This window comes from Cheilinus undulatus, linkage group 18 (assembly GCF_018320785.1).
Source record: "Cheilinus undulatus linkage group 18, ASM1832078v1, whole genome shotgun sequence".
NCBI classification, from domain to species: Eukaryota; Metazoa; Chordata; class Actinopteri; order Labriformes; family Labridae; genus Cheilinus; species Cheilinus undulatus.
In genome coordinates, this window is record NC_054882.1 from 19,952,464 (window position 1) to 19,962,865 (window position 10,402).

The 10,402-nt window shown below is 38.4% G+C and overlaps 1 protein-coding gene across 1 annotated transcript; it reads left to right on the plus strand.

The window, feature by feature from the left end:
• The first annotated feature begins 2,651 nt into the window (after positions 1-2,651).
• Positions 2,652-3,730, plus strand: bdkrb1 (bradykinin receptor B1). Its single transcript, XM_041813211.1, has one exon. It carries the CDS (start codon positions 2,663-2,665, stop codon positions 3,728-3,730), a length of 1,068 nt encoding a protein of 355 aa, XP_041669145.1. The 5' UTR covers positions 2,652-2,662.
• The last annotated feature ends 6,672 nt before the right edge of the window (positions 3,731-10,402 follow it).

Sequence of the window (10,402 nt, forward strand, 5' to 3'; positions counted from 1 at the left end):
CACAACCCACTTTTAAAAGCTAAATATTGCTGTTAATGTTTTTCATTGAAAAGATCCCAACAGAACTGGCCTACTTACTCTGCATAAACAAACCAAACTAATACATTTAAAATTAGATGATTGTGTGAAAGAAAACAATTCCAGATAATTTTTTTTTTAATCTACAGCTGATACTTCTCGCTGGAACTGACCAGGAAGGAAATCCTGGGAATTTTACCCCAGAATCATCTCATCATTATTATCTCAATATCATCTGGACTTAAATAGACATTTCTGTAAAGTGGGAATATCACTATATTTAAGTTTGGTTTCTTGTAAATGTTTGACTTAATGTAAGATTTTTGAGTTTATAGTCAAAGTGTAGAATTGTTTTAAACATGGAAATTTGGAGTTTTATCTCGTAAACGTATAACTTTTCAAACTCAGACATTCTCAGTCTGGTTTCTTGTAAAGCTATGGCTTTATAATCTCAAAAATCAATGGATGTCCTTTATTAAATTTGACTTTTTAGGGTGGCCCTAATCAGGCCTGCTTACAGATTTGACTGTGCCTCTGTCAAACCCAGAGAATGGGCCTTCCCCAGTAGTGATTTATTGCCCTCTTTTAACCTTTTCTTTGCCACCTGTTTCTCATTTTTTGCCACTTTTAACATATACCTGTGCTATGTTTCAACACCTTTTTACTACTATAGCTGCCCAGTTTTGCCACTTTTTTTTCCTTTAACCAATTTAACCAAATTTTTTATATTATTCCACTCATTTTTTAAACCTTTCTCTGCATTTCTTAACCAATTTGTGTTCCTTTTATTCCATTTTTGCCTCCTTGAACCAATTCTTGCCACTTGTTGCATGTTTCTGCCACCTTTAATATAAATTATTTTTTCTAGTTCTAACTCCTTTCAGTCCATGTTCTGTCCATTTTTTCCACCATTCATCAATTTATGAAGCATTTTCACCAATTTCCCCTCTTTCAATGATTTTATAACACATTTAAGCATTTTAAAAACTGTTTTTGCCACTTTAAACACATTGTTGCCACATTTAAAGGTGACATATTTTACCCTTTTAAGACAAGTTTATATTGTTTTCAGAGGTCCCCAAAACATGCCTGTGAAGTTTATTGCTGAAAAAACAGTATAGGATTTTTCTATGTCTAAAAACCACTCTGCTTCAGCCCTTCTCAGAACGAGCCGTTTCTGTCTTTAAATAGTAATTAGCTCTCTGACTCCACCCCTGACCACACCTCTCTCTGGAAATGGATGCAGCACTCATGATATTACAGATGCTTTTTTTGTTCCAAAGTTTAGACTGGGATTCAAACCATCAATCTCATGGACCAAAGTCAGCAGGGTAACCCACTGAGCTATCCAGCATTTCAACTGGTGGCTGAGAGAATTAGTAGAGGAGGGCCAACCAAACCTGGGGGCAGGTGCTCAGGGCCCCTGGTGAGGTCACTAGATGTAAAAACTGAGAATGGCTTGTTTTAGCACACATTTTCTGAAAGGTGGAGAAAGAGAGGGAGGAAGGGAATTGATTTTTCTGGTACTTGAGGGGATTGTGGACAGGCCAGGGACACATATTTGTGTTTGAAAAGCCTGAAAAGTGATTTTTGCATTATATGTCCCCTATAACCGATGTTGCTACTTTTAAAACACCATTTCACCACCTTTCCAATCCATTTTAGCTACTTTTCAATCCCATTTCAACAAATTTTTTGAACATTTCTGCAACTTTTAAACTCAACACAGCTTTCTCTGCCTGCTTTTTCCACTTCTGAATATTGCTCCCATTGTTGGCCGATTTTTTTTTTTTTTTTCTGTTTTGCCACTTGTATCCCCTTTTAAACACTTCTGGCCATTTCTTACAATTTCAACTGCATTTCACTACTTGTCATACCAATTAATGCCACTTTAGATTCCTTTCAACATTTTCCTGCTTTCTTTTGCCACTTTGAACCAATTTCACCACTTTCTGCCTAGTTTTGTACACATTTTTGCACCCTTTCTGCATCTTTTCCTGCCAGACTTTGCGACTTTCCACCTGTTGTTGCTCTGTTGACCTATTTTTGCCACCATTAACCCCTTTTCAACACTTTTTACTTATTTTTGCCAATTTTCTCCACATTTCACTGGTAACTCACTGAGGATGAGTCAATCAGTGCAGTGCCAGGTGTATCTGATTTCCACTGATTGGGGCCAGGTGTGGCAAACTTATGTATGCTCTTATGCATTTTAGAAGTGAAAGTTATTTCTTTAGATTACATCTACATTATATGGCCCACATTTCAAAAAAGTTGGGGCGCTGTGTAAAATGCAAATTGAAACAGAATGCATGAGTTTTAAATCTCCTATACACCCATATTTTATTTACAATAAAATATGAACAACATCAGATGTTGAACCTGAGACATTTTACCTTTTCATGAAAAATATGAGCTCATTATGAGTTTTGTTGTTCATGTCATATTGTGAATAAAATATGGGTATATGAAATTTGCAAACAGCACCCCAGCTTTGGCTGCTTTGGCATTGGGTTTGTATCTAAATGTAAATGTTATTAACTGAACCTATTGACTTGTAAATCATCATTAACCACAAACTGAAATCCTAACTTATGTGGATTTTTTTGTTTTGAGGCCCGTGGAGAGAGTCAAGCTCGCACCCATGGCGACCACGTGGCTTGAGAACATCAGCACGCCTCTGCTGCCCAATGCATCAGAGTCCATGATCACCGATGACTGGGACATGGTCCACACCATCATCCCTCCATACATCTTCACCCTGTGTGTGCTCGGCCTCCTCTTAAACAGCTTCGTCCTGGTGGTTTTCCTTCTCCACAAGGACCGGCTGACTGTCGCAGAGATCTACCTCAGCAACCTGGCTCTGGCTGACTTCATCCTCCTGTGTGGCCTCCCCTTCTGGGCTATGAGCATCCAAAACAACTACAACTGGTCTTATGGAGAATTCTTATGTAAAATGGTCAACTCTTCCATCATTATAAATTTCTACACAAGCATTTACACCCTGGTGATGATCAGTGTGGACCGCTACCTTGCAATCGTTAAAACAATGAGGGCGCGATGGCTGAGACGGAGACGCTACGCCAAAGCCATCAGCCTCAACTTGTGGATGTTTGGGCTCGTACTAAGCACTCCAGTCATGGTTTACAGGAAAGTACTTGTCTTTGAGGAGTATGAGTCCACAGCCTGTGCCTTGGATTACAATCACAGCAGCTCCGGGAAGCTGAGCCATCAGATTCTGCTGAATGTGGCTGGCTTCGCCCTCCCTGTTCTGGTAATTGTTTTCTGCAGCGGGAGCATCATCAAACAGTTGGCTCAGAGGAGGGAGCGTGTAGCTTTTCACGACATCAAAGACTCAAAGGCTATACTATTGATGTACGCCGTCACACTACTATTCTTGATTTGTTGGGGCCCCTTCCAGATTTTCACCTTCCTTGACACATTGTGCGACTTCCATGTGTTGGATGAGAATCTGTGGTTCCACACGCTGGATATAGGAGGCCAGGTTTCAGTTTACTTGGCCTTTCTCAACAGCACCCTAAATCCACTGCTGTACGTCATCTCAGGGCAGTACTTCAGGAGGAAAGTTAGCGCCATCTACAGGAGGACCAGGCAAACTCGCAGAGGATCAGATATGACAACTTTTCAGCGCTCCTTTGTGTCCACGTACATCAACAGACCGGAGCAGATTAAACCCGTGGTGATTTTATAATGCCATGGATTAAGATTGTTCTCATCTTCTGCTGCTCATTGTGGACATGATGGACACAACAGAGATAAGGCTATTTAAAGGAGGGGGGCTTTCTCCAAATGTGGGGCCAAAGGAAGTCTGGGAAATCATGATCCATAGTAAAGTTAAGCTGTGATAACCATATTTATCTTTACCCTGGATAATAACCACTCTTATCAAGGAACAAGTAGTGTAGTGCAATTAAGCTTAATAAAAATGTAACCCCTTTTCTTAAACTGAGATATGAAAAATAATGAAATGATTAGAAAAACATGGCAAAAATGGACTAAATTAGGCAATAATGGGTCAAGTAAGGTAAAAAATGGTTGGAAAATGGTGTAAAGCAATAAAATTAACATAGCAAAAATTGATTAAAAAAGACAAGCATGGATGGTAAAATGGTGAGAAGTGGAAGAAATGGTTAAAATATACAAAAATGTGTCAAGTAAGGCAAAAAAGGGGTAAACATGGGTGAGAAAATGGTGGAACGTGGTCATAAAGTGTCTAAAATGGGTTAAAAAGGAAAATAATGGGTCAAGAAAGGCAAAAAACATGCCAAAAATGGGTTGAAAGAGGCAAATAGTAAGCCAAGGAAGGGAAAAAGGGGCAAAAAAATTGGTGGTGAATATGATGAAAAGCAGTTAAAAAGCAGAAAAAATGGATAGAAGAGGCACAAATGGGTCAGAAAAAGGGAGAAAAAGGGGCAACAAAGGAAAGGGAAATTGTGAAAAGTGGTTAAAAGGTGGCAATATAGATTAAAAGAGGCAAAATGGATCAAGAAAGGCAAAAAGGGGCAAAAATGGATGGGAAAACAGTTTTAAAAAAGGCATGCTCTGGTTAAAAGAGGCAAAAATGGGTCAGGAAAGGCAAAATGGGTGGAAAAATGGTGGAAAGTGGTAAGAGGGGCTAATGGGTTGAAAGAAGCAAAAATGGGTCAAGAAAGGAAAAAAGAGGCAAAATGGGTGGGGAAATGGTAGAAATTGGTTAGAAAGTGGCAAAATGTGTCAAGTCAGGGAAAAGGGGTTCAATAATTGGAGTAAAATTAGTGAAAAGCCATTGAAAAGTGGCAAAAATCAGCCAAGAAAGCCAAAAAGGGCAAAATTCAGAGGGATAATGTTGAAAAGCAGTTTAAAAAGTGGAAAAAATGGGTTAAAAGAGGCAAAAATAGGTCAAGAGACGCAAAATGGGCGGGGAAATTGGTGAAAAGTGGTTAAAAAGTTGCTACCATGGGATGAAAGTGGAAAGAAAACATTAGGAAAAAATGGGCAGAAACAAGTGATGAAAAGGGGTTAGAGAATGGAGAGAATAAGTAATTTCAACAACAAAACCCATCAATAGTCAACACATTTTTCTGCTCCAAAATGAAGTAACTGTTAGCCAGGACGCTAGCATCAATGCTACTGATCTGACACATGCATTGATATATCAATAATCTCCATTGGGAAGGGCCCATTCTCTTGGGATTTCAGGGCCCACACAAATCTTTGGGTGGGCCTGAAGATAATGGACATGATTACTAAGTAGATCTACAGTAACTGTCACTTGTTAAACTGTTTCTTGCTCTTACCTGTTAGCGTCTTTTAACTGTACATTCTTGTTCTTTTTTCAGATATGCTAAACAGTTTACTATTTACAGGCTAATATGAGCGGATAGCCGTTCATTTATTCTGTGTATATTACACAGCCTTCAGTATCATTAAAGACAGTCTGGCTACACACCGTTGATCTCAGACGCCCCGTCTAAGGGAGTTTTGCAGCCCCCTGTGGCTATAATCTGTACTGCAGACATAAATATCACATTATACAAGGCAGAGAAATTCTGAAAGCTCATTTGGTAGCCAAATAAAAAAAAACTTTTGCGATGCAACTGTTGGTTCCGGCCTAGACTTTGATAATGAGTGATTTATTCTATTTCACATATCCACTGCATTATTTTCACATTCATCTGAGGAACAGTCAGCTACAGTCCACTGTGTTCAGGAAGGGCTGAACCTTTTAAAAATATCTTGCAGGATGTTTGTGTAGCTGGAGAGGCGCTTCCACTTCAGATACGCATTTCCACAGGAAACAAGGAGACATCATGGAGCTCGACTTCAACCTTCTGAGACCCTGTATACACATGAGGATGTTCTATTTTGACTTTCCTACAACAGAATAAGAACTTTTAGAATTTTTGAGATAATTGTTCAGAATGTCCACTTAAGTTAAAATCATTTGCTTTAAATGTTGGGAGAATTTGCTATGAATTTTCAAGAATGTTCTTGGAAATTTAAGGGAGTTCTGATATTTCAAGTATTTTCGATTTACCATTTACAATGTCATTTAGCAGACGCTTTGATCCAAAGCAACTTACATTTGGGGCAGGTGCTCCTGGTGTTAAGGACCTTGCCCAAGGACCCACACCGGACACTTGTGCTCTTACTGGGATTTGAACCCTTAATCTCCCATAGCACAGTCAGTGACTGAGCTATTTAGCCAAGCATATGAAATGATATGTTTGTGCCTTTCAGACGATTTTAGTGTGAAATTTTGGGGCAACTTTGCTTTGACTTTTTTTGGGCATTTTTAAAAAGTATTTTTTAGATGTTTGGGGGAATTTGCCATCATTTTTATGTAACCTGGGGCAACATATTTATGCATTTTTGGGCATTTGGTAAAAGGATTTTTTTTGGACATTTTAGGGGATTTGTTTGGATATTTCAGGGGAATTTGCTTAAAATTTGTATATTTTAGACCAATTCATTTGACATTTTATGGGAAATCTGCTATTATTTTTTGTTTGAAAATTTAGGACAGATACATATGTGTAAATTGTGAGTGTGTGTGTGTGTGTGTGTGGGGGGGGCTCTTTGAAGCTTTTATGGAAATTTCAAGGAATTCAGATGTTTGGGGAGTTTTCCATCATTTTCATGGATATCTCGGGAAACAAAATCTTTTAATTTTTTGAGAATTTGCTTGCTTTAAAATTTTAACAGGAATTTGCTTGAAATTTCCCTAGGATTTTTGGGGGATGTTTTAATAGGAATTTTTTTGTCTTTATGATGATGTGTCACTGAAACAACTGGGAAATATTTTAAGGAACTTTTTATTGGATATTTTAAAAATCTGTTTATGGAATTTCACAGAATTTTAAAGGAATTTCTTTGAAATTTGAGAGAATTTGTGTGGATTTTGGAAAGGAACCTTTCCATAAATTTCAAAACTTTTAGATAACTATGTTCATGCTTGGCCTTAGCAAGTCCTTTTAGTCTATCATTAAAATGCCACCCCCATCCCCCTCTCAATGTCTGACTCCAACTCTGACTAACTGAAGACCTCCAACAACTATCACACAGCCAAAACTTCTGCTCTTTAACCGTCCTAGTGCTGTATTTTCTGCAAAAACAAAACCTCAGGAGATTTGTGGACATCCTTTTTGGTTGACAATAATCTCTGTTCAAAGACAAGGCTTAACTTTTAAACTTATCAGGTCTGACCGATCCTAAATTAGTGGGAGAACCTCAACGTGCACTCAGCATTAAAGCTCAGGTCTCAAGATGATAAAGTGAATAAATTCAGCGAAAGCAAAATTCTGTCAACAAGAGTTCAATCTTCACAACATGCCTAACATGAAGGGAAAATGCTCCAAACATATCCCATAGAACAATGGTTCTCAACTGGGGGGTCAGGACCCAAAAGTGGGTCATGGAGCTCTTTTTGGTGGGTCACAAAGGTCCTATTTTAGGACCAATTGTGTTTATTTTCACCAAATCAGCATGTGTGATGACAATCCCCCTGTCATCCATATGCATTTTAAAGGAATAATCCAAGAAAACAAAACTCTAGAGAAGCTTCCACCCCATGCTCCTGTTCTGTCTGACAGCATCATTAAATATTCTGAAGTGTTGTTTTGATGGAAATCCAAACATTCCATGCAGCGTCGAGTCGTTTCATTGTACAGAAGCATAAACAGACAGACAGCCCTGGCAAACAGACCAATTATATCACAAACAGATGAACTTCCTCCAAGGACAGTGTAAAGAGGTGAGCCTGTCTGTGTTATTTTACTTTGAGTTGATGTCTTTAAAGGTGTCCACTATTAACATGTGCTGCTTGACTTGTGACCTCATACTGTAAACTATTAAAGGACATTTCAATCCCACCACTGCTCCTCTAATACTACAGCTCACTTTATGTCTGATTAGTTTATTTAGTTTTTGAAAAAAAAACAAAAAAAAACTTCTTTCTAATAAGATATGAAAGGCACACAGGGCAACAGAGTAACATATTTGGCTAGCAACATTTAATTTTTAAACTTTTATCTTAAGGTGACTCATGCTGAGTTTCTATTGGTCCCACAGTGCATTGGTGTAAAAACAACAGTAACTAAACGTCAGTACTGCATCGTGCATCTGCATGGGCTCATATCTGTACAACACTAACAACGCGGACATAACGGCCATGAGCTAGGCAGCCAACATGGTAAGCTAGTTAGCGTTAGCTCGGCAAGTAAACAGAGCAGCTCATGAATAAAGTTACTATTTCTACACATAAGCGCCTGTAGCTGTCATATTATGTTCTCATCATTTTTACAGTCCAAATACATATTGGTAGAAGTCTCTAGAACAGTTTTAAAACATTAAACAAGTTAACATCCATCTCAGAATTAAACACACACCCACCTTCAGCATAGGAGCAGTTTCCTTTGCTGAGGTGTGTTTGGTGGCCTTGGAGCACCACTGCAGTAGTACGATTAACCCCACCAGGTGGCAACGGAGTGACATAAATATAGCAGGCACATTAATTTGGGGGAAATTCAACAAGTCATTTCTAACTGTTACACATGTTAAATAGTTTCCAGCTGTAGCTATTGGGGTGTGATGAGATAGATCAAAACGCCATGAGATTTTTCGTCGAGGAAGAATCCATCTCGCTAGATCAATTTTGCACAAACACTTAGAGCTGCAGCTTTCCTGAAAGAAAACAACACCAAACTGGAAATAATAAAAGTTCCCTAAGATGCCCTGGATACTTTAAAACTGTTGGTGAGAGAACTAATGAAGAAACAGAGCTGATCCGTGACCCATTAAGATCACCGCTCCAACCCCCACCCCCTCCTTCACGTGTGATGCTTTGGGCCGCACGTGATCCACCAATGCATAAAAAGTTCACCATAATGGGGCAAAATGATGAAATGCTGCAGCTGGAAACCTGTGCAGTCTCAGTGAGGAGAAAACAGTGTTTATTTAGTTTGTGTATGCGTGCGGACTCACTCATAGTGTTGGTATCTGGGACTTTGTAACTTCGATTCAGTTGCTGCTTTGTCATGTCTTCTCATCTCACCATCTGTCGGTCAAACATCCATCAGCTGTTGGCTGTGCGTATCATCAATCAGAAACTTAACATGTTTTGCACATGTTTGATTTGAAAAGCATTAAAATGTACAGTTTGAGTCAGAGAGTTAGATGAGACAAACTGTGTGTAAGTACTGATAGCCTATTCAGTACAAGAGGATTAGTTTAAACATTTCTGAATAGAGTGCTTTACAATTCTGACTTTCAGCTGTATAAATGACATACTATCCAACCATGTTTTTTTTTCCATAATTAAAAAACAAAATCTTTCATCTCTTGGGCCCAAATCTTGTCTTGTCTCATGAGATAAAAGTCTCATTCCAGCCTTTGTTATGCATATGTGAACATCTATGTATGCATGTATTTGCACATTTCCAGGTTATTCTCTAGATAAATGGAAATGATCAGAATGTTATTAATGCAAATTTTCATGATGATGATGTTTTCATGTACTGCTCAGCACCCACCCCAGCCCTTACTCAGTAGAATTGTTATGATGTCAAACTGGTGTTGAATGCTGACAAAACTAAGGTTATGCAGTTCTTGAATGCTAAATCTAAGCCTCTTAACCTGCAGTCTTCACTTCTCTGGAACTCAGTTCGTTTTGGTTTATGGATACAGTGCCTATAAAAAGTATTCAACCCTTTAAATGTTTTACATAAAGCAATCATGATCAGTATAATTTGGTTTTGTTGACAACAAAAAAATCACAACGAATCCTCTATGATGTCAAAGTGAAAACAAATTTCTACAAAGTACTGACAATAAATTAAAAAATATATATATAGTGCTGTGAAAAAGTATTTGCCCCCTTTCTGATTCCTGATTTTTTTGCACATTTATTACACTTAAATGGTTAGGATCATCAACCCACTTTTAATATGTCACAAAGACAACCCAAGTAAATACAAAATGCAGTGTTTGAATAATTATTTAATTTCTTAAGGGGGGAAAAATCATGAGTTAACTGTGATTAACTTGGAGAGCTAAGTTCAATTTCACTGGTCACACCCAGGCCTGATTACTGCCAGATTTGTTGAATCAAAAAATCACTTAAATAGAAGCTGTCACACAAAGTGAAGTAGGCTACAGGATCTCAGAAAGAAACGCATCATGCCATGGTCCAAAGAAATTCAAGAACCAATGAGAGAAAGGTTACAAAGCTATTTCCAAGGCTTTGGGACTCCAGCAAACCACAGTCAGAGCCAATATCCACAAATGGAGAAAACTGGGAACAGTGGTGAACCTTCCCAGGAGTGGTGGGCCAACCAAAATTACTCCAAGAGTGCAACGTCAACTCATCCAGGAGGTCCCAAAAGAA